Source organism: Leptonotus elevatus, chromosome 3 (genome assembly GCF_054856555.1).
Source record: "Leptonotus elevatus isolate MCC_2025b chromosome 3, RoL_Lele_1.0, whole genome shotgun sequence".
Classification (NCBI taxonomy): Eukaryota; Metazoa; Chordata; class Actinopteri; order Syngnathiformes; family Syngnathidae; genus Leptonotus; species Leptonotus elevatus.
This window is the reverse complement of record NC_141241.1, coordinates 122,868-150,507: the sequence shown is the minus strand read 5'-3', so window position 1 is coordinate 150,507 and position 27,640 is coordinate 122,868. Positions and strand designations below refer to the sequence as shown.

At 52.5% G+C, this 27,640-nt stretch overlaps 2 protein-coding genes across 7 annotated transcripts; one reads left to right on the top strand and one right to left on the bottom strand.

The window, feature by feature from the left end:
• Nucleotides 1–1,069: 1,069 nt before the first annotated feature.
• Nucleotides 1,070–10,027, bottom strand: anxa2b (annexin A2b). 2 transcript variants are annotated; one of them, XM_086071462.1, is made up of 13 exons: nt 7,712–10,027; nt 5,695–5,767; nt 5,034–5,127; nt 4,402–4,496; nt 4,217–4,330; nt 3,821–3,911; nt 2,622–2,701; nt 2,496–2,555; nt 2,321–2,414; nt 2,119–2,214; nt 1,983–2,041; nt 1,800–1,922; nt 1,070–1,242 (listed from the first exon to the last, which is right to left on the bottom strand). In XM_086071462.1, the coding sequence occupies exons 2-13, from the start codon at nt 5,743–5,745 to the stop codon at nt 1,183–1,185; spliced, it is 1,017 nt and encodes a 338-aa protein (XP_085927588.1). In that variant the 5' UTR covers nt 5,746–5,767; nt 7,712–10,027; the 3' UTR covers nt 1,070–1,182. The 2 variants fall into 2 exon arrangements, with proteins under 2 accessions (XP_085927588.1, XP_085927587.1); XM_086071461.1 differs by lacking the exon at nt 1,070–1,242 and having other exon boundaries at nt 1,402–1,922.
• Nucleotides 9,011–27,497, top strand: cngb1a (cyclic nucleotide gated channel subunit beta 1a). 5 transcript variants are annotated; one of them, XM_086071456.1, is made up of 31 exons: nt 9,011–9,149; nt 11,319–11,423; nt 11,497–11,558; nt 11,628–11,706; nt 11,789–11,804; nt 12,161–12,233; nt 12,350–12,410; nt 14,777–14,801; nt 15,568–15,644; nt 15,755–15,849; nt 15,926–16,063; nt 16,143–16,184; nt 17,513–17,603; nt 17,674–17,704; nt 18,425–18,530; nt 19,123–19,218; nt 19,314–19,462; nt 19,575–19,781; nt 20,223–20,431; nt 20,526–20,576; nt 20,850–20,936; nt 21,017–21,081; nt 21,137–21,259; nt 23,049–23,190; nt 23,271–23,430; nt 23,531–23,628; nt 23,699–23,782; nt 23,859–23,977; nt 25,090–25,236; nt 25,318–25,501; nt 26,543–27,497. In XM_086071456.1, the coding sequence occupies exons 2-31, from the start codon at nt 11,334–11,336 to the stop codon at nt 26,702–26,704; spliced, it is 3,069 nt and encodes a 1,022-aa protein (XP_085927582.1). In that variant the 5' UTR covers nt 9,011–9,149; nt 11,319–11,333; the 3' UTR covers nt 26,705–27,497. The 5 variants fall into 5 exon arrangements, 4 of the variants coding, with proteins under 4 accessions (XP_085927582.1, XP_085927581.1, XP_085927579.1 ...); XM_086071455.1 differs by having other exon boundaries at nt 18,422–18,530; XM_086071453.1 differs by having other exon boundaries at nt 17,510–17,603; nt 18,422–18,530.
• Nucleotides 27,498–27,640: the final 143 nt, after the last annotated feature.

Genomic DNA, 27,640 nt, shown 5'->3' with positions numbered 1-27,640 from the left:
GTTGTAAAGGTGTGATTGAGGAGCAAACGTAGCGGCTGGCGGCGGCGTGCAGGTGGGATGAAAAGACAAACAGTTTGCCTCCGTGGCGCCGTCTGACTCGCCGCTTGTGTTTAGCGCGCGGAACAAACGTTTATGCTAATGTAGCGCACCAGCAAGCGAGAGGAACGGCGCCGCACCGCCACCGGGGCTGCGCGACGTGTCGGTGAGCGCGTTGCGGCATGAAAGTTAGCGGCGGCACGGTGCGCCCCTGCGGCGGCGGCCATTAACGGCAGCCCTCATTTGCATGTTCCTAATGGCGTCAAGCGGGCACGACGGAAGCGCCGGCCTGCGCCGAGAGTCCGACGGCCGTGAGAAGAAAATGCGCTGACGCCAGATGCCGGCTGCTTTTGTGACCCCCAACACATTCCAAGGGCCCGTTTGACCCGGTGCCGCCTTCCTTCCGCTAACAAAAGTGTCATGGCCGCGTGCTTGAGGACGCAAGCGCGGGAAGGCGAGGCGGGCGTGCTCGCAAGAACATCCGTTTCTTTTCAGGAAAACGTTGAAATCGCCAGCAGACACTTAAAGCAAGTCCGAGAGCGCCGATGGAAACGACGCGACAGCCGAGGAACTCGTGACAGACGCAAAGACCGAACTCAAGCCGGCAATTAAACTGACGAGGGACGCGAGAACACGTGGACCCAAAAGCGTAACCACGCAGACGGGACGTTTTGCTCCAGGGAGTTCTTCCTTTGCCGGCGCGGCAGCAGGTCTGCCAAAATAGCCAATGGCTTGTAATTACTTCCTCGGCAGTATTTTATTTTGAAATGACTTGGTCAGAACCAGCAAAAAGCCCCAAACGGGTCTCAATAGCGCCGAGTGGTATTTCCACTGTGGTCAACGCTGCTGATGGAACGCAAACAATGGATTTGATATTTTTTGCCGGTGGAAATTGAAACATGGGCCGCAATCGGTCCTTGGGCCGGACTTTGGACCGGACTTTGGGTCGACCTGGTCTATTGAAATACGCCACAGCTTTTATGTTTTTATAGCAAACTTAAGTGACAAACAGGAAGGAGACGAGACAGTTGGATTTGGTCCCACTTTTTAATGTCCGATTGACACGTGCAGCGCAGGAAGCACTTGAGGCTCCCGCGTGTGCGTTCGCCACCGGAGTGTGCGTCTCTGAAGTGGTCCGACACGGGTTCAGTCGTCTCCGGCACACAAGCTGAGCAAAGCCTGCTGGTAGTCGCCTTTGGTTTGCTCCTGAAACAGAACAACAGACCGTGAAGAGCGTTTCTTCAAGTCAACTGCAATAAAAGCCGGCATCAGCCCACAATCCCGCAACTTCAAGTCGTCTGCCTCCGACTTCACCCCCCCCAAACCCCCCCACCAGATATTGTGACCTGTGACGGTTGCCCCCACTTCCCCTGAACTAATTGCGTCTGCAGCCCGATGTAGCGACATCCTCGTTCTTTTGCTTTTCTTGCCGTCCACACACTTGGACTTGGCTGCCGACTTCGGACCCGCCTCGCTTCGAGCCGCCATAAGCGCAGCTCAGAGGGGCTGAGTGGTATCTACCCCTTGATATCTGTGCTAACGATGTGAAGAATAACGTAGCCAAATGCTTGATATGGGATCGGAAAGCTGAGATCCTTCTCTTAAGGCCGTGACGGATTTCGCCATGGGGGGGGGGGCTCAAACATGCATGAATGAAAGACACCGCACACGCCCGCGCGGGTCCGTTGTCTGCATCCGCAACCTATTCGACGTGAATCGATGGTAGAAATCGTGTTATTGTTATTCAGGTTTTCTGTTCTCACGCTGATGGCGCGATGCAGCGAGCGTCCGTGTCGCTTCTTGAACTCGCTTCTGATCTTCATCAAGTCCACTTGGCATCGAGACACCAGGATGCGAGTCACGACCTTCTCCTTGGCGCTTTTGCCCTGAAAGTCGCACAGAGGTCAGACCGAGGTCACCCGCGGGTCGCACGCGAATCGCGTCACCTTCATGGCCTCGTTGAGTCTGTCGGCAAAGTACGTCTGCTTGCTCTCCAGGCACTCCACTGCGGGCGACACGCTCAATGACCCTCAACGCCGAGCGGCGGGCGTCACGCCATCGGGGGGGCGGCGGACAACGTACCGAGAGTCAGGAACGATTTCTCCAGGTCTCCTTTGACCTCCTTGCGGATGCTTTCCTTCAGGTCGTACGGACTGTGGCTCTTGTAGCGCTCGAACACTAGAGCGGGCGCACGCACACACGCACGCACACGCGCACACCCGCACAACGTGACGCGACGCGGTGAGGCGTGACGACGGCGCAGGTGCGACCCGGCGCAGTTCACCTCTCTGCAGGTGGGCGGCGCTCCTCTGCGTCAGGATGGAAATCCAAACGGCCACGTCGGTTCCTTTGCGCTTCACGCCGGCGTCATAGAGGCTCTGCTGTCACAAAGGGGGCGTGGCCACAGCTCAATGACTCACGGGTGGATTGATGGCTTGACTGAGATCGGCGAAACCCACCCTGGCGTCGTCCTCGATCTTCTCGTAGTCCACGACGTTGGAGGGTTCGTCTCGTTTGGTCTGAAGGCGCCAACACGGCCGTTAGTTGGGGTTCGAGCGCGCGGTCGGCGTCGATTGGCGGCGTACCTGAACCAGCGCCAGCAGCAGCTTTGCAAAATCTCCCGACGTGTCTCCCGCCACGTCTTTCTCCAGGTCTTTCTTAAACACTGACGACAAACAGACAAAGAGGTTCGAGGTGCATTTCGGGCCAATCTCCAATCTTGTGCGCTGCCGCAGACCCGCAGCCCACCCAGACGAGACCGAGGCTCGGGCACAGGTGTTAAAAGTCCGGTCCTTGAGGGCCTGCATGTTTGCGAGGTTTCCCTCATCCAACACACCTGATTCAATGATCGGGATCGTTGCTAATCGGCTGTGTTGGACGAGGGAAAGCTGTCCAACATGCAGGCCCTCAAGGACCGGACTTTTAACATCTGCGCTTGAGACCGAGACAAGCGCAAGCGGGTTCTCCAGACCAAGATTGGTCCCGACTGGGGCTGGGACGACGCCAAAAAAAGACGTCGACGCAAAAACGGCCACTTTGGGCGCCATGGCGTCAGCCAATCGGCGTCGAGAATGTCTACGTCACCAAATACGTCACGTGCAGACAAAACAGGACGCGTTTAGGCACGAGGACGGAAGGCGGGACGGAAGGCGGGACAAATTGAGACCTGAATGAGGCGAGTCGTCAGTCGCTGGTCTTTGTGGCCGAGTGACTCGTTCGCCGCCTCACGTGTGACCTTCAGGTTTCAGGCGGGATTTCATTCACGTACAGATTTTGTGTTGCCAAAACAGGACGAGAAAAAGTTCTCTGGACTGTCTTACTTTTGTACGTACATTTGGGACTTTGTACTTTTTTCTTCCTTTTACCGAGTCATGGACTTGAATCGGCACTGTTGCTTTTGCACCTTTCAGTGCGAGTACTCGTAACCGGCAAATGGAGCGCACGTACGTGTCACCTTTGACCTCCGCTGGAAAGCACGCGTGTCTTGTTTGGTTGGATGCGACTTCAGCGTTGGATATTCTGTCGGAGCGGATTTGATCCTGTTTGGCAGAACCTTTTGCTCCGAGTGCCTGCCGCTCTGCCCCACTAGGGTGCGGTGTCCCGCAGGGTTCCATTTTGCATGAGACCCTGAGATTTTCCGGTGGATTTACTGGTTGTCTCGTTTTTTTACACCAACGACAACACTTTGTATGCAACGCTGGTTGTCTTCAATGAATCGAGTTCAATTGAGAGTTGCGAGAACATCGAACGCCTGACGAGGAAGAGCGAGAAATCGGTCACTTACAGTCTCGGTAAACTTTTTGGATGTCGGCCAGTTCTCGGGTGTTCCGGGAGCAAAGTATCTCGCTGAGCGTCTCCTCGTCGGTTCCGAGACCCTGAGCGGGAAAAACATGGTCAGCCCTCACTTAGGTTTCCAACATGGCCGCGACTTTGTTGTTGTCGTATCATCTTCGCTATTGTTGTCTTTGTCACATCATCGTCATCGTCATCATCGTTGTCAAGTCATCGTGATCGGTTCTGGTGGTACGCTGTCGTCCTCATCGTCCTGCTCGTGCTAATTGTTGTCGTCGTTGTCGTCGTTCTCATCTTTTGTCACGCACGACATCGTCCCTGCCTGCCGTCCTTGTCTGGGTCGTCGCGGTCACGGGGGTCACGGGGGTCACGGGGGTCCCGGACTCGCCTTCATGGCAGCTTTCAGCTCCAAGGCATCGTACTGGGCGGGGCTCTTCATCAGGCCCAGCATCAGCGCCTCCAAAGATCCCGACAGCGCCCCCTTCAGGGCCGTCTGCAGGTCCTGAAACGCACGCCAGCGCGTCACGCGGCCACGCACGCCCCGGACGTGCCGTGATGTCACAGGAAGCTCACCTTCTTGGCGAGGCGCTCGTACTCGAAGGCGATCTCGCGCCGCTGCTCGTACGACCTCCGCGTCAGAATGTCGATGACGCTTTGCTCGTCCACTCCTGAACGCGCAAAAGAGGATCGCGGTCAGCCCCGCCTTGAGTGACATTGTTTTCATTTTCTCCATTGGAATGAACTGACGCGGCGTTCGCACGTTCGTCGCAGCCCGCCGCCGCAAAAACACGCACGCACGTTTTGGGGAAATCAAGATCAACCCAACACGCGAAATATAAGCATAATAAGGGAAGAGAATGCTTTGAGAAAGGCTCGTTTCTGTGTGTTGGATGTATGCCCTTAAGGGGCGTGGCCTATGGAGTGATGTCAGGGGTGCGAGTTGTGACCAATGCGAGTGTTCTCATTTTGTATGTGTCTATTATATATATATACGAAACGTTAGCCGTGGCTCTCCTTGCCCACATGCCAGGGCATCACACTCATGCAACGACTTGCACAGTGACTCGAAACGGCCGTATTGTAAATTGGGCCACTTGTAAGTCAAGACAACACTTTCATCACGATGATGATAATCTTAGCAATAATAACAATGGCGTGGGAGTTACAATGCGAGTATTGATCATGTGTATCTTGCTAACAACAACCTTTGGTCCTCATGGCGGCGTCCAGTCGTGCGGCGTCACTGATTGGGTCAAAGTCTCGAAAGGCGACCACCGTGGGGAAGATAGGCTCCGCCTCCTGAAGAGGACACACCACACCGTTAATCTGATTGGCCCAAAGAAGTTTAGCAAGCTAACGCTAACAAAGAAGGACTTCCTGCGTAACTTGATGACTGGTTCACAATATTCACAGTGATTGGCTCAGGAAAGGCGGGACCTTCGCGCAGCACTTCCAGCTGATTGGTTGGACGATGCGGCATCTTGTGCACGTTTACCTAACTTTTGTTTTGACCAATCACGGCAACAGATGAAAATGTCATCTTTGTTCTGGTCGAAGGAAGGAAAAAAAAAGAAAAAAGCACGAACGTCTTTACCCGCCAAAAATACACAAAGCGTCGCTCGCTGTTCAACAAGGAAACGTGAGAGAATTAATTGCAGCGTCCATTTGTCCAAGTTAGGTTGTTTCCCACGGCGTTGGTGCTTTCTGGGTTCATCACAGTTGCATATCCCGCCCCCAAACACAATACCGCTTTGTGATTGGTCGACAAAAAGTGTACAGATTGGTGAAAATCAAGACCTTTTCTCAGAACTCAGCTTTCAGCGCAAGGTTACTTCCTGCTTGCTGTCACGCCGTCATCAGACTCACCGTGCCGTACGACAACGTCAGCTGACCCAGGAACTCGGACACCATCGCCATCTTGAATTCTCTGACCTATGACCTGCCAGGGGGAAACAGACGTTAATAATGTTATGTGCCCGCCATGACGAGGGAGTTGGGAACTGTTGGCAGGAAGAGGAACGGCCTCAAATGGATTCGGCGGTCAGGGAGGGGCAACCGGCGTTCGGCCCGGCGTTCGGCCCGCGGTCACACCTGGAATGGTCCTCCATTTTCCAAATCAAAAATGTTTACCGTCGTCGCTGGATACATTTGACGCCGAATCGTCTTCCCAACACGTGTGGCGGTTTCATCAGCTGGCGCGCACGCCAAGCAGACGGGATCAGCGGGGACGAACCCGACGCGCACGCCAAGCAGACGGGATCAGCGGGGACGAACCCGACGCGCCCCGACTGCTCCGCGTGATGCCGCCGCGGGATTAGGACAATTCGTTTGGGTGTTTTGAAGGACACCCGCGACAAAACATACGCCGGGATGACTTTCAAATCTCTGAACCAAAGTGCGCAAAATTTCTTCTTGCACTCGATGTTGATTTTCTTGTGCTATCGTGGGAAAAAGTACACCGTGAGCTTATTGTTTGTTTGCATATTTCAAATGGCCTTTTTGTCCTTAGGAAGTGCAGGCGGGCAAAAAAGTCCTTATTGTAATGAGGTTGCCCAGGCTTGGCCCCAGCGTCGCTCAATCTAAAAGTCCTCGTGAGGCGATTGCGAAGTCGTGACTAAGCGACGCGTTCGCACGCAGCAGTTCGCACTCTGCACTTGGCGGGCGTGTTTGTTTGCCGGGCGTGGCGGCAAAAGCCGATAAGACGCAGTAAAAGCGCCGCTGTCAAAGGGCGCGCGCTGACCTTTGCCCACCAGTTCCTGGTTTGAATCGCGCACGTATTCAAAGTTGAACCCAAGCACAGACAAATCCAATTCCAAGAAAACGTTTCCAAGTTGGCCTGCGAGCTCGTGAGCATAAAAAATTTCACACGCGGCCATTAATTAGCGCAGGCCTCGACAAACTTACCGACAAAATACAAACAATTTGTGTCACCAAAAACCTTTTGACACGTAATGTCAAAAAGGTCCTGTTTTTTAGCATTTCTCCTACATTTTACTGAGCCGTTGGAAGCACATAGCATCTTAGCATCTTAGCATGTAGCGCAGTGGTGGGCAAACTGGGTCCTCGAGGGCCGGAGTCCTGCAGGTTTTGGATGTTCCCTTCTCCAACACAGCTGATTCATACGATCTGCTCATCATCATCAGCCCGATAACGATCCTGTTGATTGGAAACAGCTTGTGTTGCGAGAGGGAAACATCCAAAACCTGCAGGACCGCGGCCCCCCAGGACCCAGTTTGCCCACCACTGCCTTAGCGCATGGAACATCTGTCAGCGTGAAACATTTAGCACGTCGCTTGTCACTTTGCGAGCACTTCGAGCCAGCGGAATGTTAAGAAAACAACAAGTTTCACATGTTAAAGAAATGGAACACACATCGACAACTCGCTTTTAGGAAGACCGAAAACGGCTTAAGAAGACATTTAGCGCACGGCATTGTTGGGAAATGTTGAAGCATGTTAAGAACATATCAAGAAAAGGTCAGAGAACATGTGTTCAAAAAAACGCCGTATCAACATGTGAAAACATGTTAAGAACACTTTAGGGACATCTAAAGAACACATGAAGAAAATGTCAAAGTAAATATTAAGAACGTAAAAATATGCAAAGACGACATTGAGAACATTTCAAGGACACGTTACAAGCGTGAGAAAATGTTGAATAATTGAAGAAAATCTTGAACATGTTGGGAAGTTGTTAAGAACACGTTGCAAGCAAAAAGAAGATGTCACCAAGAACGGGTTCAAACCTATGAAGAAGATGTTTGTTAACGCATGAAGACGAGGACAACATGTGAATGTCCTGTGACGAAGACGCCAGTTTTGGCAACTTCCGTCACATCAGGTTGATTTCCTGCCAATGTTTGATGTCAAATGTGTCGTCTTACCTTCACTCGTGCACGCAAACGCCGGGAGGAGAGCTGACGTGTGCGTGCGCTCTTTAAATACCCGAACCCAGTCACACGCCCACACGCGAGTCGGGCCTCGGCGCCCCCGCTGGCCCCCGCGCGTCACTTCAGGCCGTCCCACTGCTCTGCGTTGCCGTGACAACGCACCGCGGCGACTCCAACTTGTGTCAACAAGACGCTCATAAAAATACTTTTCTTCCCAGCTGGACGCGACCTTGAGGCCATGAGGTCATTTCCTGCCCGTTGAAGCTAATTATTAGCTCGCCTGCAACATCCTGTTCTGTCCATCATCATCATCATCAACTTCGTCATCAACACCGACTTCCACTTGTTTTCAGTTCATCACAGGACAGCACCAGAACTGTGTGAGTCCGCACCAGAACGGCAATATGTCAGACGCGGGCCTCGGTGGACGCAACGGGGACGCCCATCAAGTCCGCAGCTCTCCGCCGAGATGACCCGTCTCCTCGGAAAGCGCCGTCCGACGGCCGAGCCCGGGGGGACGGAAAGGACGGTCGCGGCGGCGCCACGACCCGAACCGGAAAGGAGACTTGAGCAGGATCCACCGCAGCCAGGCAGAGAGTGGCGGCAACGGGTCCCGGCCAGCCAGCCAGCCGGGATTCGGACACAGGTGGGAACAAGCAGCCGCCAAAACGTGCCAGCGAAAAACAAGACCGCGATGGATAAAAGATGGAGGATTGGATGGACGATCCTAAGTAAGCAACAGAATCCGTTTTTTTCCATTCCTGCATGCACTTCGTCTGAAGCAGTTCCAGACGGACGAGGAGACCTTCATCCGTCTCCTTTCAGCAGTGGGTCCGAGACGTCAAGATGGCGGATGCATGACGACATCCGCTACAAGCTGAGCGTGAAAGTCAACAAGACGGTTCTGGCGAGGAACATAGAAACAGAAACAAGGTTGATTTGGATCCGCTTCACTTCCAAGAGCGACTGGCAGCCGGTCTGCGCAGCTCACAAGGTTGGCGCTGCTCTCATCATCATCATCATCATCATCGTCATCATCATCATCATCATCATCATCGTCATCGTCATCATCATCATCATCGTCATCGTCATCGTCAGCTCCACCAACAAACCAACCCCAAAAATGCGATGATTTTTGGCACCAATCCAATCTCGTCAACTTTCTCTTGTGAGGCGACCAGAAAGTCGAAAGGAGACGCAGGCCAACCTCGCGTCACCTGATTGGACGCGCTTCCTTCCCGTGTGACTTTTTGCAGCGCGCGTGTGCGGCCGGCTGCGATAATCCGCTTGGATGCGTCGTGTTAAGCGCTCGCACTCGTCATCGCTTCACATCTCGGCGCTCAACTCGGCTCCTGCTTCTGCTCCTGCTTTTGTCTCTGGTTGGGATTCTGGTGCTGCCGGTCCGGAGGAGATGCGACAAGCAATCAGTCAGGTGGGAAGAATTTGCTTCATCTTGAGAGCGAATGCGCAAATTCAGGACGCTTCAAATCATCGGAGTACGATCGGATCTTTATTACGTAATATGACTTAATCCAGCGAGTCCAAAAAGACATCGAAAGCATTTGACAACTTTGACTCTGCTTGCAAAATTCAAATGTTGTCTGACTTCCTCCAAATGCCTCATTTTTCATTGTCGTTGTTTGTTGATCGATTGATCAATGAAGTCTTTTCGGTGCCGATTGCCGTCTTTTTCCGAGACAAATTTCGCTCCGCTTTGGCGGCCGTGACAATCACGTGGTTAACGTTTTTTCAACTTGAACTTGCACTTTGATGAGTGAAGAGTAGAAAAGATCACGTGAACTGCTGTTCTGCACATCTGGAGCCTTTTCGACAAGTCCGAGACGTCTTCCAATCCCAGATGGTTGTGACGGACCGGTACCTTTCTGGTACTGCTTCTGGAAAGTCAATCGTCGTCGGCCCGTCTTGTTTTTCTGCATTTCTTTTTGTTAGCAAGATGTTCCAAAAGAACAGAGAAGTTGTGTTCGCAACGAAGAAGTTCAGCCCGGTCCTCGAAAGGGTTCGTTCGCACTCACGAATTTTTGGGCCCAATTGTGCAGCCGTGCCAGAAAGATGAGAAGAACCTTGCGCGTCGTGGTTTTGCGCTTGAAGCCTCAACGAGCCCAAGCGGGCGTTTGCCCAACTTTGGGACTCGGGTTTCTGTCCATGCGGGCTTCCGGTTCCGCCCGGCAGATAACGTTCATGGGCCTCGTCAAGTGCGCGTCCTGAAACTTGACGACCTTGACGACCTTGAAGCCTCTGAAGCGCCGCCGGCCAACTTGTGGCGGCGCGCGGCTCCGGCATCCGAGCCGCCAGAACACAATTGCTACTTACGCTCGAGTCCGAGTCGGACGTGCGGATCAGGCAGCTTATTTATTAATAGCCGCAATCCGGGGTCGAGGCAGCTTAGCAGCTAAATCCATGCGCGCGTCACGTGCTGCGTTCGTGTTCATTTATCAACACATGCGACCTGTTGCCATTCAGATTGGAACCGTCAGCACTCGAAGGAAATTCTTTGGCCGAAACGGAAACCCGAAAATGAGAAATGCTTGGCCGGAAAATGTTTTATTATCATTGCATTTATTATAATGAATTAAAATGATTATAAAATATTTAGGCCTATTTCGTGCGGGCATTTTAACAAAGCATAAATTGAAATGCGTCCACACCACAAACATCAACACATGTTGGCGAACGGTACGTCAACCGCCAAAGGCAACGTGAGCAACTCGGCCTTTTCTGGCCGCGCAATTGCACTTTCTAGTCGATGTAGTCGTTGGCACCGGCGGGCGCGGATGCGTGCGCTGCGGATGACGCGTTTGGAGGCTATTTGGGGCGGGACGCGGTGCGGCGCACTTGAAATCGGCACATTCACATTTTCGCCAACGTTTAAAAACAAATACATTTCTTCGCACCAGCCAATCCGTCTCACACGGCGTCTCGTGCAGATCTGCGGTCGCCCGGCGATTGTGGCGGTAACTTGTGTAAAACTGTTGATCGCAATCGTGCTAACATTAGCTCAAGTATTTAGCACGCCAGAATGCAAGTGAAAAAGTGGAAGCGCTCGAGGGACGATTGCGAGATGCGCCAAGCGGCCATTGTGATGATGGCGGCGTGGCCACCAGCCGACCGACCGCTTGCTCAACTGGTGAGGCGTTGGTGGTTGCGCAACACCTGAGGAACCCGCACTTGCAAACCGCTAGCATGCTAAAGTGGTGAGGATGAAGAGGATTAAGATGAAGGTGCTTGTCACTAATTGGATGCGACTGCATTGCAAGACTGCAAACTCAAACCTTCCCACTGTCGACTCCCTCGACTGCACGCGTGCACCTATTGATCCGTTCACGCGTTCATTCAGTCGCACTCGCTCGAGGTTTGAGTCACTCAATCGTCCACTCGTTCATTTTGTTGTCTTGCATTTCGCATTCCTCGGTTTATCCACATGCGTTCACTCATTCATTCACGTGACAGGAAGTGAGCCTATTTGGACTGGCGGGCCGTTGAGACCTGTGGGAGTAGCTCCGCCCCCTTGCCTCTCACCGGTGGTTCAAAACAAACAAGCGTATGCAAAGAATGCCATCGTGTCCGTGTTGTCCTTTCACAGTGAAACTCTTTCAACATGATGAGCTGGCTGCTCCGAATTGTCCCCCGCCCCCCCGAGACCAACCCACGCCGCCAAGCGCACGCCGCTGACCCACAACCTCTTACGGTCAGACGCGCGCCGTGTTGGAAATGTTGGAATCGTCGTCTTGTAGAGTTCTGCGTGACTTTGATTTCTTCAGGAGACGAAGGCGAGCGCTCCGCATGAGTCCAACCAGGAAGTGGCGTTGTCGTCACCGAGCAGGTAGCGTCCGTTCGACTTCATTTGTCGTTGGACTTGGAAGGAGTCCACGTTGACTCGCTGTACCCGCAGGAAGGATGCGAGCGAAGGTGGGGACAAAGTTTGTCCTCCGTCCGTCCTCATCACAAACAAGACGCAGGCCCACATGGAGGTTTGCTTTCCCACAATGCCCTTGTTGTGCTCCGCCCTCAGGTCACGTGATTGGTGCGTGTGTGTGCGTGGATGTTTTTCAGGATGCCACGCCGGCAGGTGAGACTCCGCCTTCCCGCCACCTTTTTCCCGCAAGTCTTTGGCCGTCCCGTGACTTGAGCAAGGCAGATTACCGTCTCGAGAAGTGTCCGAGCGCGGCCTTCCTAGAATCGACGCGAGAACCCGCGTTCTGGTCCCGTTGTAAAGTCTTGGTACTTGGCGACTTGGCCCTCGAACCTGACGCGCTCTCGGGATGCAAACGCCGCCTTCAGCATGTTGAAGCTAACGACAAGAACGACAGCGCGTTTGCCGCGCGTCCTTGCTTGAATTTGTACTTTGCATTGGCAAAGTACTTGGACGGACAAGTAAGCACATTGACAAATGTCTTTTTGTCTTTCTGCCGTTTCCCGGCTCAGTCGTGCTCATCCCGCTGGAGGAGGCGGAGTCCACGCATCTCGCCGCCCCGGACAAGCGGCCCCTCCCACCGGGGTGAGTTTCTTGCACAAACGGCTGTTAATCAAATCAAACAGTTTTGTTAGACGTGGCGAAGCGCGCGCGCGCGTGCAATGATGTCACCGCTGAACGCCGCGATCTCCTCTTTGCAGTATTATGGGATGGATCGTCGGCAGCCTGGGCCGCTTGTTGCCCCAGCCGACGCACGAGCAGGTGAGCGGGCCGCGTTTGGCGCTCGATGGCGTCCTTTTGCTGGGATGCCGCCGCTTTCGTCCGACAAGCTTTTGTCCACTCGCGCGTGGACAAAAGTGAAAGAATGCGTCGCGCCGGACGGACTCTTCCACGTCGGCTCGTGTAAAGAATTAATTTTGTGCAAATGGAGTGAGCTCATTTCAAAGCAATGATTTCAAGTGGTCCATGATTGCAATCATTCCGTTTGCTTGAAAGTTTTTACTTGATGAAGATCATTTTGAATGTTGACAGAACGAAAGATTGAATGTTGTCATCATTGATGATTTGGGCTCATCTTCGTCATGCTCACATTCGTGTGAGAGTCTTCAATGACCTTCATGGTCGCATTTTGGGAAAGTGGGAAGAAACTAGTTAGCGCTTGAACTAATTCCTTTGAAATGAGTTGACATGACATTTACGGAGCCCCAAACGTGACATCGAAGGCGAAAAAAGCTCGTTTGTGCGCACGAACTTCGTATTTTGTGAGAATGTACGACTTGGTGCGCACGAAGCATTCATAGCGGGCACACGTACGTGTCGCCTTACTGGACCTGAAGTTCAACTGTTACGGGTCTGTCACGAGTGCGGCGTGGAGGACCCAAATGCAGGGAGGCGGGAATGCAGGTTCAACTGACATACTTTATGTTACAAAAAACTCTAACCGGGGTGCTGGTTAGTATTCAATAAACGAAGATCTGAAAGGATCCAAAATCAAAGTAACGGACAGAACACCGGCGGTGACCGCGACAAGCGGCAATGATCCCGCGCCGACTGACCACAACCAGGGAACTGAATACACACACTAACGAGGTGACTCGACACACCTGGGGCCGGGCACAAGTGGCTGAGGGCCCGGATTGGTCAACCCGAGGAAGGGCAGGACCACACTCGGGACCAATCGGGACCCCCAACCAAAACCAGAGCCCCAAACGTGACATCGAAGGTAAAAAAAGCTCGTTTGTGCGCACGAACTTCATATTTTGTGAGAATGTACGACTTGGTGCGCACGAAGCATTCATAGCGGGCACACGTGCGTGTCGCCTTACTGGACCTGAAGTTCAACAAATGGAGCGTACCCTCGTAGACTTGCGTGGAACTTTCTACGCTAGTCAAAACAAGACGCCTGCCTTAGCTTACGGGTAAGTTTGTTATCATGTTCTCGTCAATATATTGTATTCTTATTCTGCAGTTAGTTTATTGATAAGGCGAGTGCTTGGTCACTGTTATCGTCTTCACTGGAGTTTCAAACTCTAATCTCGTCCTGTTGCGCTTTTGCTAAATGTACTTACGTGTCTCTCGAAGCTGCAACTGTGGACAACGAGGCACGTTTGTGCGCGCGCGTGTGTCACGAGTCTCTCTCAGAACCGGACGGCGGCTCCGACTCCGGCTCATGGAAGCGGCACAAGCCTAAGCAAGAATAAAAATGGACTTTGGGGGGTCGATTGTTGAACATTCCAAAACCTGCTGTGAACTCTCATCACTGCCACGACAGCTCGGACAGGATCCCGCCCAGGGGTGTCGGACTCATTGTAGTTCCTGATGCCACTTTACAGCCTGATATAATGCAGGGCCAGTAAAATCATATCTTAAAGGGACGCTTGACTCATTGAGACATTTTCAACAATAATTGACTTCATATTTTGTCCAGAATTCATGCGATGAGGTCATTATTTTTCACCAACAATTAACTGAGCTATGATTGGTCGTTACCCAGAGCCTTGTAGTTGATGGACAATGAAATCGATCCCGGCGTCCGAGTCGTACCTCTCAATAGTCTATTTCAATCTCTCTGTGATCAGGATTCCTTGCAATGCCAGACTTTTCCATGTCTTCAGAACTCGTCCCCAGCCTGAAATAGAATTCGATCGTGCTCTGCCTTCCATTGTGTCGCTTTCCCTCGACCTTTCAACTTTTAAAGAAGGTGCGTTCGATTTGCTTATCTAACTGACCGATACGAAGCCACACCTACTTTGTGCGCACGCTGTAACGAGTTTGCGCCCACAAAGTAGGTGTTCGTGCGTACGTGCTGTCGTTACAGCGTGCGCACGTATTCGATCGGTTTTATCGGTTTTTGGTATGTCATGTTTGGGGCTCCGTCGAATTTCAACATTTGCAGGTTGCAAAAAATCAATTATTTACAATATTAGTAGGCTACTAATGCGACACCAGTGCCACTCACACTGTCGTGGTGGTAGGAGGGGCTGTAGGCGCAAAAAGCGCGATATAAAAGTGATCTATTATTATTATTATTAATATCACTTCAATCTTTGACGTGAATCCAATGTTGACAAAAACACTTGCCGTCTCCCGTGCGGCCACCAATAAACGAGTCCTTTGTGTTGACGCAGCAAGCGGACGGTGACGTTCAGGAGAGTAAGTGGAACTTGAAACTGCTGTTTTTTGGCAATCTCACATGCACTAGCTAGCGGCTTGTAGCGTCTGCGCAATAAGCACAACCCGTCAAAGCTTCTTGAGCGAGAGGCTACTGTAGCTGCTGAAAGTAGCGTTGTCGAGCATTTAGCGAAACGGATTGAGACGGCACCTTTCCCAGCCTGAGGCCACAACGTGCACGTAGCAGCTAACGAGCCCAGTTTGCGGCGAGCTGGGGAACGAAGTACCTAGCGAGCATGGTTAGCCCTGGCCAAGGTCATCCAAGTTCTGTCGGTGCAGACAACCCGCCTCACTTGCAGTTCTGAACCGAGCAGCTGAAGTTCACGTGAGCAAGCGTCCATCAGGCGGCGCCGGCAAGGACATTCTGCGACTCGGTCTTGGGAAGAAACCTCCAGCAGAACCCAGACTCAATATGGTCGGCCATCTGCCTCCACTGCTTGGAGTCCGGAGTGGAAAAGGAGAGAGACCGAAGCTGTTCTTGGCTGCGCCTTCCAAGCTCAGGCGCCTCCTCGTACTGGGAAAGGCACGAGAAAGCTGCTGACAAACGGGGGCGGGGTCAGCCACGAACCTGGCCGGGGAACACTCGCATTCAGAGGAAATATGATACAAGAGACATTGAAAAATAGGACCGAGAAGTGGGCGGGAAGAAAAGAGCTACCTGTCAGGAATCCATCAAGGTGGATCCTCACAACAAAGCGGGACTTTGCTAAAGCCTCTCACGTGCTCTTCACATCTTTGTGACTTTCAGCGCTTCCCAAGAAAAGCCGGCCGCAACTCTTGGAGCAAACGGCAGCAAAAGACCCCAACGAGGAGAAACAGGACAAGGTGAGACCGCCGCAGTCCGCCGTCCAGTCGGGACGCCCACAATGTTCACCGGGCGACGACCATATTGCGCTATTCAAATGCCTCCATATTTCTTTGTGGTCTTGTCTCAGTATCAAATGGATGATGACGACGCGTGTTGGATTCCGCTGATGGAGAACATCAAGAAGGACGCCGGCCAGGCGGTTCTGGCTCACATGGAGGGAAGGTCGGTCCTCGCGCCGCGTTTCCTTCTTTGAATTGTGAAATGCGCCGCTCTGATGATCGTGACGTGACGGAAGCAGACTGCGGCAGGAGCGTCTGGAGGCCGCCCGCGTGGCGGAGGGCGCGGCCAGGAGGGCGGCGCAGGAAGCCGTCCGACAGCTGGAGGTGGAACACGCCACCGCCTTTGACATCCGACGTCTGCCCGAGTCCGACGAGCAGTGAGTGGCCTCGCGCCCGCGTCAGCGCGTCCGTCGCCGTTACGCGTCATCCGTCCCTTCTGTCTCGCGTGCTCCGCAGACTTCCCAACATCCCGGAGGAGGAAAACGAGGACGAGCCCGAGTGAGTTTGCTTCCTGTCTGCATGCATTCCCGACATGAACTCCAAGAACTCGAACCCGAACCATGCAAGGGACCGAGATCTACTGCTTGTATTGGAGGGTGACACATCCCGCTCGCACTAAAAAAAAGAAATCCCCCAAAATAATAATAATAATCTGCTCCCAGCGAAAACAATTCCCATCCTGTCATCGCTGTTTCAAGAAATCGAGTTGCAACCCGGAAGCAGCATTGCCTTGTGGGTCGCGTGTTTTTTTTGGCTAACATTAGCATGTATGCTTACGGAAGGAAAATACAAATCTGTCCGACTTTGTTTTGTTTTGTTGAAGGCTTGCAGTATTCCAAACGAGCGTGCTAGCTTGACTCAGGCGTGGGCCAGACAAACATTATTTTATTTTTTTTGCAGCTGCTGGCAGGCACGCTAACTGCGTCACTCTCTAGACCACGCCCCTTAACTCATGTGCTCCCCAAAACGTATAAATGACATTCTATTTTAACGTTACTGTGCTCCCAAAGACGTATTTATACGTTGTTTTAAACATATACCTCTGAACTGAAGAGAACGCTTAAAGCAATGGTAGTTATTACAAAAACGGCCAGCAGGAGGCAGCAGAGTATAAGAGATCAACCAGGGCCATGTTGCAAAGAAGCTCTTTTCCCCACACCAAACAAACTGATAAAAATGTACCCTTTTTCTGATGAAAGAAGAGACTGTAATCTTTCTTTTGGTAGGTTCCAGGTTTTGATAGCCATAGAAGACAATATTTTGTGGGCCCTGACAAAATCTGTCCAAATCCAATAAAACTGCCGGGAGTGAAGGAGGTTGCGTCAGTCAAAATGGCTGCCAGTCAATGAGTTAAAGGTGCACATGCAACACGACTGGTTGACTAACAGCCGAAGGACGGAAAATGTCTCCAACAATAACTCGTACTGTACTTGAGTTGAACAAGAAAAACAAATAAATGTAACGAAAAGGCACACGATAGAAAACAGGTCAGCGCAAATCGGAGAAATCGGAGAAATCGCAACACTCTCAGCACTCCGGTCACTTGGCCTCCACCGAGACGGCAAGCAAGGCAGAGCGCTAACATCTGCGCCTCGCAGGCAAGCCTGAGGGCACACTGAACGTTGTCGTCACAACACGACAGTGAATCCAAAGAAGAATCCGCTCGCTTGCCCTGAGAGTGAAATGAGACGAAGGAAGGACAGGAAGAGACTGAATTCCTTTCATCTGGCAGTAACTTGAGTGAAGCGCTTGCTGACGGAACAAATTCAAGTCGCGAGAAGACGAAGAAGAAGCCGAGTAATCCTTCATTGCGTGCTGTTCAGCAGGTGCCCGCCTGAAGGTGGCGCTCAAAGCTCAGCCGGGCCAGCGGAAGTCGGCGCCCTTTCCCGGAGTTGGGCCAGCCCGCGAGACGATCAGGTGACGTCACCCTGCATCCTGCTCTCGCACCTGGTCCCATCAGACTGACGTGAGTTGGTTTGACTTTCAGGTTGGAGGCGGAGCTCGAGTTGCAGACGAAGGTGACGACAAGCGGCAGCAGCTCTCGCACGCTTTCGCCTCAAACGCAACCGCAAATAAACAAACGGCTGCCAAACACGTTTGGCTTCTGGGGCCACATTCAATCGATTGGGGCCCCGGAACTCAAATAATGACTTTTGAAAAAAAATATCAACAAGTGAATGAGCAGAAAGAGGAAGTGATGTCACAATGTGCGCCCATCGAGTCTTGTCACAAATGTCAGCAAGGGTTGCCGGCGTGGAGTCTGCGTGTGTGCGTGTCCGCAGGTGCGAGCATCTGGAACGCACCAAACTCATGCAGAGCGGAAGGTGAACCAGTCAAACAATGCTATCATTTCAAAATCATGCTAACATGCTAGCCTTAAGACTACGTCGCCGCCGTGACCGCGGAAAGGACATTTTTCCACCGTGCCAACGTCCAAATCGGTTGAAATGTTGCCAGTGACGACGGGCGTCGTCACGCAACAGTTTCCTTGCCTTGAAAGTTCAAAGCGGGCGGAAGGTGGACGTCATCGTTCACGCCCTGCGACGGCTTTTCGCAAGGGCTCGACGCCGGTCAAACAACACGTTTGCTTTTGTTTCCTGCGGGCCCCGTCGGCGAATGCTCAGGCAACCGTTACGGGGAATTGATTGCTGGTCTGCGTTGACCCCGCGTTGACCCTCCAACCGTTTCCCTTCCTGATGACGCGGCCACGTCACGTTGTCTTTTGTGCGCTCCAGCAGGTCAGCGGCCGGAAGCGGGAATAGGGGCGGCCCTCCTGGAGACGATCCCGCCGCCGTGCCGCGCCCCCATGCTGACTGTCGGCGATCCCGCCCTGTCAAACCTCAGGTGACCTTCAATGGCGGCCGCGGGCAACAAAAGAGACCCCCAAAAGTTAGAGCAGGCCCGGTCATTTTTGTTGCTCACCAAGAATCATGATGGCCTGTAAGTGGATCGGTCGTGAAAAAGGTGAGGACGTGAAAAAGGTGAGGACGTGAAAAAGGTGAGGACGTGAAAAAGGTGAGGACCGTGGTCACAAAAAGTCAATGAAAGAAGCTCTTTACTGGATGTGGGCTTTCGGATAAAAGTGGCGTCCCCAGATGCCAACCAGTTTCTCTCGCCATTCTGCAGTTGTTTGCTTTTGCGAGATCCCGTTTGGTCGGCCCAAAGCTCAAGTGTTGACAAAACCGAACTTTCCGCAAAGTTAGACGACTTCCTTTGACACAAGAAAGCACTTGAAGTGTCTGAACACAAGAAATCCCAGTCAACCAATCAGTACATCTGGGTGGGGCGTGGGGGACGGACCCAGAAAAATCTGCTTTTGGAAGACAACTTTCAGGCTGCATATAAGACACAAATGCGAGTTATTCTCAAGAAATTGCAGTAGTATAAAAATGAACCGCGATATCATGTAGACCTCTTCCTTTCGGTCTTGTCCCAGCGGGACCGAAGATCTCTCGGTGGGCGAGCACGACGACGAGCCGCTGAGGGTAGGACTCAAGTCCTGGTCCAGTCAAGGTGACCTGCTGACTGCAGAGTGAGTAGAAGCCTCATGCAGAAGACCGCTCGGTCCTTAACCCTAACCTCCACGTCCCGTTTGTCGTTTGTCGTGTCCCGTTTGTCGTTTGTCAGCGTCCGTCCGGCCTCGGCGGCGAGTGTCGGAAGCGTGGTGGTCCAGGACCGCCTGGTCCAGCTGGTACGGCTCTTTAAAGGTCGGACGGAACGCCACAAAGACCGTCTGGTTGATCCGGACGAGTCGGAGCAGGAAAGTCCCGCTGCCTGTAAGTCTGAACGTCCGTGTCGCCATGACGACTGACCTTGGCTGGGAAACACTTTCCCTTCTCACTATGGACTTTGCAGCGATGGACTGTTGACCTTGTCGTGTTGCTTCAGCTCCCAGCAGAGCGCCACCTCCCCCACCCCCACCTGGAGAAGACAAGGGAGAAGCCCCCACCGCCGGAAAGGAAGAAGAGGAAGAAGGCGTATTCCTCTTTCATCTTCTGGGACATCCTGTTCCAATTCCCAAACTTCCGACCATGCCCAAATGGCTGCGAGCCATCGTGGAATTCCGCTTCCCCTCCAGCATCGACCCCTTCACCGGTTTGTATAACGCGTATTCCACAACGGGTTAGAAGCGCCTTTCTGCCCGTCCAAAACCATGTTTGAGGCACTGACAAGCAAGCCAGATCCACTTGAGAACAAATCCCCAGAGATTCGAAAGACAACCTCGAAGCACTCGAGGTCCAATCCAAGACAGATCTCCATCATCCACCGATTGGTCGACAACAGGGCTCGGCAATCTTGCTCGTGGAGAGCCTCAGTCCTGCGTCTTTCAGATGTCTCCCTCCAAAAGAGGGGATTCAAATGATCAGCAAGTTCTGGAGAAGCCTGATAACGACCCTCAGCTGTGTGGGAGGAGGGAGACATCGAAAACCTTTCACGCAAGACTGCGGCTGCTTCCCCTCAAGCATGGAGCCGCTCACCGTCAATGTTTTGTGAGTCGGAGGCCTCCTGCTGACACGTTGCCGTGTGGGCTTGCAGACCTGGTCTACGTGCTGTGGCTGTTCTTGGTGGTCGCCGCCTGGAACTGGAACGTTTGGTTGATACCCGTCCGCTGGGCCTTTCCGTACCAGACGCCGGAGAACCTCCGCCTGTGGCTCCTGGTGGACTACACCTGCGACCTCATTTACATCGCGGACATCCTGGTCTTCCAGCCCCGCCTACAGTTTGTCCGCGGGGGAGATATCGTGGTCAGGGACCCAAGACAAACTTGTCTTCTTGTTTTGTCTACTTCCTGTGTCTTCTGCTTCCGCCCCTTACTGCATCCGTTACGTTCTGTTTCAGTGCGATAAAAAAGCAATGCAGGAAAACTACATGAGCACCGAGAGGTTCAAGGTACGTTCTAGCGCCAGCACATTTCTAGAGGAATTGTAGAGACAAGCTGGAATCACCTAAGCATCGATCTAGAAAACATTGGGAGGCATTCTGCTAGCGTCACCTTAGAACCAGACGAGGACACGTCTCAAGAAATAGGACCAACTTTACGTGACTCACCCGTGGCCCAGTCCCAAACAAGTCAACAGCTACTGACTCCCTTTAAAACGAGTCCAGCCCCCATGCGGAGACAGGCTGGCCCATTTTGGTTGATTGCTTTGCTGCCCTCTGCAGATGGACATCATCAGTCTGTTTCCCTTGGAGATCTTCTACTACTGGACGGGAGTCACGTCTCTGCTGCGATTTCCTCGTCTGCTCAAGGTTGCGTTTCTACGGCGCTTTTCGTGCGGTCCGGTCTGACCGCGGACTGAAGTGATTGACGTGACTGGTGTCTCTCTCAGTACCACGTTTTCTTCGAGTTCAACGACAGAATGGAAGCGGTGATGAAGAAGGCCTACATCTACAGGTAATCCGGGGGGCTTCTGGTGTCTGGGGTCCGACTAAAATGGGGCTCGCGCCAGGGTGATCCGGACCTCCTCCTACCTGCTCTACTCTCTGCACATCAACGCGTGCCTCTTCTACTGGGGGTCCGACTACCAAGGCTTAGCGTCAACCAAGTGGGTCTACGACGGGAAAGGCAACGCGTAAGGAGATAAGAACTGCCTGGAGGACCCGGCTTGTCTTCCCTGCCGGCTTGTCTTCCCTGTCGGCTTGTCTTCCCTGCCGGCTTGTCTTCCCTGTCGGCTTGTCTTCCCTGCCGGCTTGTCTTCCCTGCCGGCTTGTCTTCCCTGCCGGCTTGTCTTCCCTGCCGGCTTGTCTTCCCTGCCGGCTTGTCTTCCCTGCCGGCTTGTCTTCCCTGTCGGCTTGTCTTCCCTGCCGGCTTGTCTTCCCTGTCGGCTTGTCTTCCCTGCCGGCTTGTCTTCCCTGTTGGCTTGTCTTCCCTGCCGGCTTGTCTTCCCTGTCGGCTTGTCTTCCCTGTTAGCGTGTAGCTTGATGTCCCTGCGTGTGCCTTTCCGTCCACTGTTAGCATGTAGCTTTTTAGCAGTGACGTGCGGTCAGGATAGGCAAGGTAGGCACTGCCTACCCCAGGCTGAAATGAAAAAAATTCTATTTATTTGAATTCTTTCTTTCATTTCAGAAAGCCGACACCACCTATAGGTTTAAAAGTGGCAACATTCGGTGATTTTCATACCTCAGTTAAAAATGACTCGCTACTTTGTCTGGCCTGCAGGCAAAAATGATCCTCCCGAAGGCACGCCGCGACTGCGCTTTTGCCAGCCCTGTCCGCGTTGCGATGTGTGTTTGCGCATGCGTAGTCAGTTTCGCAGTCGGAAGTCCTCGACGCAAAATGGCAGATCGCTACGCAGCCTTTCAACGTCGCCGCATTATTCCTACGCCAACGTACGTCCTCGGTGCATTCGGGAATTCAAAACGCACTTCGTGCACAGCAAAGCGGTAAGACGACGCCACTCTGGAACACATCCAACGGTTTTCACGCCTTTCTTTTGAGGGAAAACGTCATCTTTTGACGGACGGGAGACCAACGCCTCGGCTGCCGGATCTTCAGCCAAGTAAGGGACAAAGAATTAGACGTACTTTTCACAAAAGAATGGTGCAAAAGCAAAGATTGTCTTTGTGGCTGTTTCACTGACATGTTGTTCGGCATTGCTAGTGCTAGCTTGATTTTGTGAGGAATTGGAATTCACTTTATCGCATTCTTTGCGGGTTTGAAATGGTCCGTTTGTCGTTGTGTGGCAAATGGGAGGGCGCTGCTACGTTTACCGCGGCTGGCAAAAAGAGCACAAAATGTAAAACTTCAAAAGAGTAATGTTATTTGTTGTTTTATTTTCTAGCCATACAGAGGAGGCTTATGTTGAAATAGTTTGAATGTATGGAATCTTGTATCTGCGTATCAAGAATCTCGAGGTCAGGCTGAGTGTCCTCTTTTTTTAGAAATGAAAATATGGTCACCCTAGGATACGTTTTACACTCGCCTTCCGACACACATTTGCGATTGGCGTGTGTGCGTCTCAATTTGCGACTGCCTGCCGACCCAAACCTCAGCTCACTGCACGTCACTGCTTGTTAGCATCGATTCTGTTAGCTTTTATTTTGATGTCCCTATGTGTGCCTATACATCCAATGTTAGCATGTAGCATGTTAGCATAGATTCTGTTAGCTTGTAGCTTGACCTCCCTGCGTGTGCAGTTACATCCGCTGTTAGCATGTAGCTTGTTAGCATTGATTCTGTTAGCTTGTAGCTTGACCTCCCTGCGTGTGCAGTTACATCCGCTGTTAGCATGTAGCATGTTAGCATCGATTCTGTTAGCTTGTAGCTTGACCTCCCTGCGTGTGCAGTTACATCCGCTGTTAGCATGTAGCTTGTTAGCATTGATTCTGTTAGCTTGTAGCTTGACCTCCCTGCGTGTGCAGTTACATCCGCTGTTACTACTTCGCGGTGAAGACGTTGATCACCATCGGCGGCCTTCCGGACCCGACCACCGTCTTCGAGATCTGCTTCCAGCTCATCAACTATTTTGTGGGCGTCTTCGCTTTCTCCATCATGATTGGACAGGTGGGTTGAGGCCGAGCGTCCCCCGCCGCCTCCCCGGACCCGGCCGGACCCTGACTCCGAGCCTTGGCGGTGTCTTCCAGATGAGGGACGTGGTGGGCGCGGCCACGGCCGGCGAGAACTACTACCGGGCCTGCGTGGACGGCACCGCCAAATACATGAACTCGTACGACATTCCCAAGGCCGTCCGCAACCGCATCAAGACCTGGTACGACTACACGTGGAAGAGCCAAGGCATGCTGGGTAACTGAGCGCCAATCGCACGCACGTGTGTGCCTCACGTTTGGAGTGTGTCACATTGCGTGTGCGTGTGCGCGTGCGCGTTTACCGTTGCGTTACGTAGACGAGCAAGAGTTGCTGTTGCAGCTTCCGGCCAAGATGAGACAGGACATGGCCGTGGACGTCAACTACTCCATCGTCAGCAAGGTGGCGCTCTTCCAGGTCAGTGTCTGCCAACATCACCGACACGCCCGCAAGCATCGAGCCAACGTGTGCTGCGCGCGCCCGTCAGGGTTGTGATCGTCAGATGGTGTTTGACATGCTGACGAGACTCAAATCTGTTGTCTACCTGCCAGGAGACTTCGTGTGTAAGAAGGTCCGTGTCCGCCGCCGCTCGTCCTCGTGCGTGTGGATGTGTTTAACGTGTGCGTGCACGTTTGCGTGTGATGCAGGGTGAGATCGGCAGGGAAATGTACATCATCAAGCAGGGGGAGGTCCAAGTGGTGGGCGGGCCGGACCTTCAGACCGTTTTTGTCACCATCCGAGCAGGTTCAGTGTTTGGCGAGATCAGGTGAGTCGCAACGAGCGCCACGCGGACGCTCGACCGCAGAACGGACACATTTGCGGCACGTGTCGCGTCCGTGCGTGTTGAGGGGGACGGCGATGTGGACACGACGTCCACCTTGGCCGAATCCATCTTGAATCCAAACGGCTTCTTCCGTTTGAAATTGTGCTTGTGGAGATCCTTTATTTATTCCTCGGTTTGAGGAGGAGGTCGCCGATAGGATGAAGTTGTTGACGTTGCTCGGTGCCGTGTCGCGGAATGACCGTCCAATCAGCACGTCTCGTTGCCGCAACAACAATTGATTGATGTCTGGACGTTGTTCTTCTCTTCGTCGTAGCGCCCGTCCACAATGTGGACATCTTAAGACAATGTCCGTTCGTCTTCATATGCAAATAAAGAGAGGCGTGGCCGCTTGCGTCGTTGCGTCATTGACGGTCTGGACTGACACGGACGGACGGACGGACGGACGGACGGACGTCGACGGACGGACGTCGACGGACGGACGGACGGACGTAGACCTGCTCCGGGCAGAGCTCAGTTTGTGTATTTATGCGAGGCTTGACGTTTAAAGGTGAGCTTCCGTCAATAAATAAATAAGCCGCCGATGGCGGACCCGAAGAAGCCGCTCACCTTTGCGGATGATCTGGAGGAGGGACAACCGACAGACGTGAATGATTGATGTCCAACAGAAATCATGTGATACTTCAAGTATAATAAGCAACGATTGACAGAAATAAAAGACTTACAATGTATGATCCGTTTACCATCGAAAGAGCTCAAAAAGTTCTTGACTGGTTCCTTGATTTTGGCGCCTCTGTGGATCTTCCTGTGATTCTGTACCGTGCCGGAGGATGGCGGCTGGCGGGCGGGAAAAGGACATCAAGGAGCCAAAAGCGGCCAACGTTGACATTCACACAAAGACATAAACGGGAAGTAAAAGTGCATGTGGACGGAAAAGAATTGGCTGGAGATGTGGACAGGAAGTAGAGGTTGACGTAAACAGGAAGAAAAATAAAAAAGAGCAATGATGATGACGTTACCGAATGAACTGCTCTTTAAAAAAAAAAAAAAAAAAAGTACATGCGGGGCTGCCAACCTTGTGCTCTCCCATTGGTCAGTTTGTTGGCAGGGGGTGGCGGGAACCGGCGCACCGCCAACGTGAAGGCGCACGGATTCGCCAACCTGTTCATTCTGGACAAGAAGGACCTGGCGGAAATCCTGGTCCACTATCCAGAGTCCCAGAAACTTCTCCGCAAGAAGGCCAAGTAAGCCAGCAAAGCCTCCTCCGGCGTGCGCGTCGGCGTGCGCGTCGGCGTCCGTCACGTACCTTCCGTGTTGTCCTTCAGGACCATGCTGACCAAAGACAAGAAACCGGAGGAAAGGGGAGGCGGCAAAGACGCTGCCCAGGTCATTCCACTCCGACCCGGCACACCCAAAATGTTCAAGGCGGCCGTGAAGGCGACGGCCCAGGCGGGAATGGCGGGAACCTTCGCCAAGCTCAAGAAGAGCTACGAGCAGACTCGCGAGCAGGTGCCATTTTGGATTTGCTGCTGCTTCTTTGAACTGCAAATCTCGTCGTCTCACACGTTTCCGAAATCACCGCATCGGCATTTTTCAATCGTGGACGAACAATTCCACCAAAAGTCCAATCCATGCTTTCCATTCGGGAGTAGGAAACGAATCAATGATTCCAAATTGCCAGCACGGCGAGCGTTTTGGATGATGAGCATAAAAAAAAACACTTAGCATGCCTGGTTGCCACTCCAGTTGCAAGAAAAAAGCCCGCCAACCAATTTCAATATCCATGTCATCAAAATTGCAATTTTCATGATTGGATTGATCGCGACACACTTGAAAATTGTCTTCAACCGCCAACCTTGAAAGGCAAGGCAGACATTTCGTTCAATCGAATCCAATCCGAGAAAAACGGACGCCTCCCGTGATGCTAACCTTAAAAGTACGCCGAAGCGTTGACAAAAAAAAAACAGCCCCGTCTTCTTTGTCGCTTGCCGGCCTCCGCAAGTCCATGCGGCGGATATTTGACACGAAATCCTTTGTAGATCTGAGAAAACAAGAAGACACCAACCTTTGAAACGCGACAGCAAATGTGATGGTTGATGTCCGCTTTCAAGTTAGGATGAGAAATGCTATCAAGCCCCCCCCAAAAAATATTTAAAAAATAATAATAATAAGGTTTTTTTTGTCATGTTGCTCGCAATATTGTCAATTGGCCGACTTGGCCTTCCCAAAAGCCACAAGGGGGGGGGGGGGTGTTGGGGGGGGGGGGGTGACCATTGCTTGGATAGCACTCACTCACTTCAGGAGTTCTTTATTTGAAATAAGACACACAATTAAAACTATCAGCTGTCAAAGTGGCCCGCGGGGAGCACGCACGCATCCATCCATCATTGATCCATCCGTCATTCATCCGTCATTCATCCATTAATCATCCACCCATCCATCATCCATCCATCATCCATCATCCATCCATCATCCATCATCCATCCGAGCTGGCTCAAAATCCACCACATCCACCATCTACATGGCCCCTATTGTTTTTGCACTTTGCAGGCTCCGCCCTCTCCTTGGCATCACGGCTCGGCGGCCCCGTCTGCGGGCAGCTTATTGGTCATCACCATGACGTCACCGACGGAAGGGGAGGAGCTTCTCTCTGGGAAAGCGGCGGAAGTAGATAGAGCAGAGGAGGATCCGGCGAAGAAAGACGGCAAATAAAAGGCTTCCAAATTGCTTCCAGATTGTTGATGTCAACGTGCTTCTTGCTGCATCGCGCGTCCGACTCCCAAATCTCCTCCAAGTCGTAGAACAAACAGTAGATCTTGCCACGATGGCGTCACGCTTCAAAGCGCAGCTTTCAGCATGAGCAAACAAAATCCACGTCCATGACTCCAACGGCGATCTTCAACTTGCCGTCGGGTGACAAGTTGACGTTATTGCGACATCACTTGCTTTGGCATTTCATCAGGAAAGTCCATTGCAAACTCATTCACACTTTGCAATTTGAGAACGGACTTTTGCGTTGCTCAAATGAACGACTCGGACGCCGATTGCGCGCTGCGAGCAGGCTGTGAAAAAACACTTCCCACAAAGCCTACCGACTGCGGCGCTTTGCTGGCCGGTCTGGCCTGGCCTGTCCTGTCCTGTCATGTCCTGTCCTGTCCTGGCCTGGCCTGGCCTGGCCTGTCCTGTCCTGACCTGTCCTGTCCTGTCCTGTCCTGTCCTGTCCTGTCCTGGCCTGGCCTGGCCTGGCCTGTCCTGTCCTGGGACGCCATCTTGCCTCCGTCACAGCACACGCCATTTGTCCCTCTCACTCACAAATTCATTTGGAAGTAAATGACTAAAATTGAGGATTTCTCACTCCGGGTCATTTGAAGTCAATCGCCTTCTGGCACCTTTCAGTTCCCCGTTGCCAGTTGTTTACAAACAATGTGATGTCATGTTGCTATTGTGTCTTCAACACGTTAGACAATAAATGGCCAAGCTGAAAAGCAGACAATTTGGATGCGGATCTGCAGATTCTTGTGTGTTTGATGTGCAATCAACTTCCTGGAAGCCTCATTGTGATTGGTGGTTCGGATCAGTGAAAATTAGCCGGCTCAGCACGAGATGGATTCTCGGGAGTTTGTAAATTCTCAAATACCGCCTTAAACT

Excerpts from the sequence above, each read along its gene's own strand:
- anxa2b (XM_086071461.1), bottom strand. The coding sequence starts at position 5,745 with ATGGCGATGGTGTCCGAGTTCCTGGGTCAGCTGACGTTGTCGTACGGC. Across the intron at positions 2,556-2,621 it reads TGCTGCTGGCGCTGGTTCAG|ACCAAACGAGACGAACCCTC; the intron begins GTACGCCGCCAA and ends TGGCGCCTTCAG. Across the intron at positions 2,215-2,320 it reads CGCCGCCCACCTGCAGAGAG|TGTTCGAGCGCTACAAGAGC; the intron begins GTGAACTGCGCC and ends CGCCCGCTCTAG.
- cngb1a (XM_086071453.1), top strand. The coding sequence starts at position 11,334 with ATGATGAGCTGGCTGCTCCGAATTGTCCCCCGCCCCCCCGAGACCAAC. Across the intron at positions 19,219-19,313 it reads GGTGACCTGCTGACTGCAGA|CGTCCGTCCGGCCTCGGCGG; the intron begins GTGAGTAGAAGC and ends GTCGTTTGTCAG. Across the intron at positions 19,782-20,222 it reads CAGCATCGACCCCTTCACCG|ACCTGGTCTACGTGCTGTGG; the intron begins GTTTGTATAACG and ends GTGGGCTTGCAG.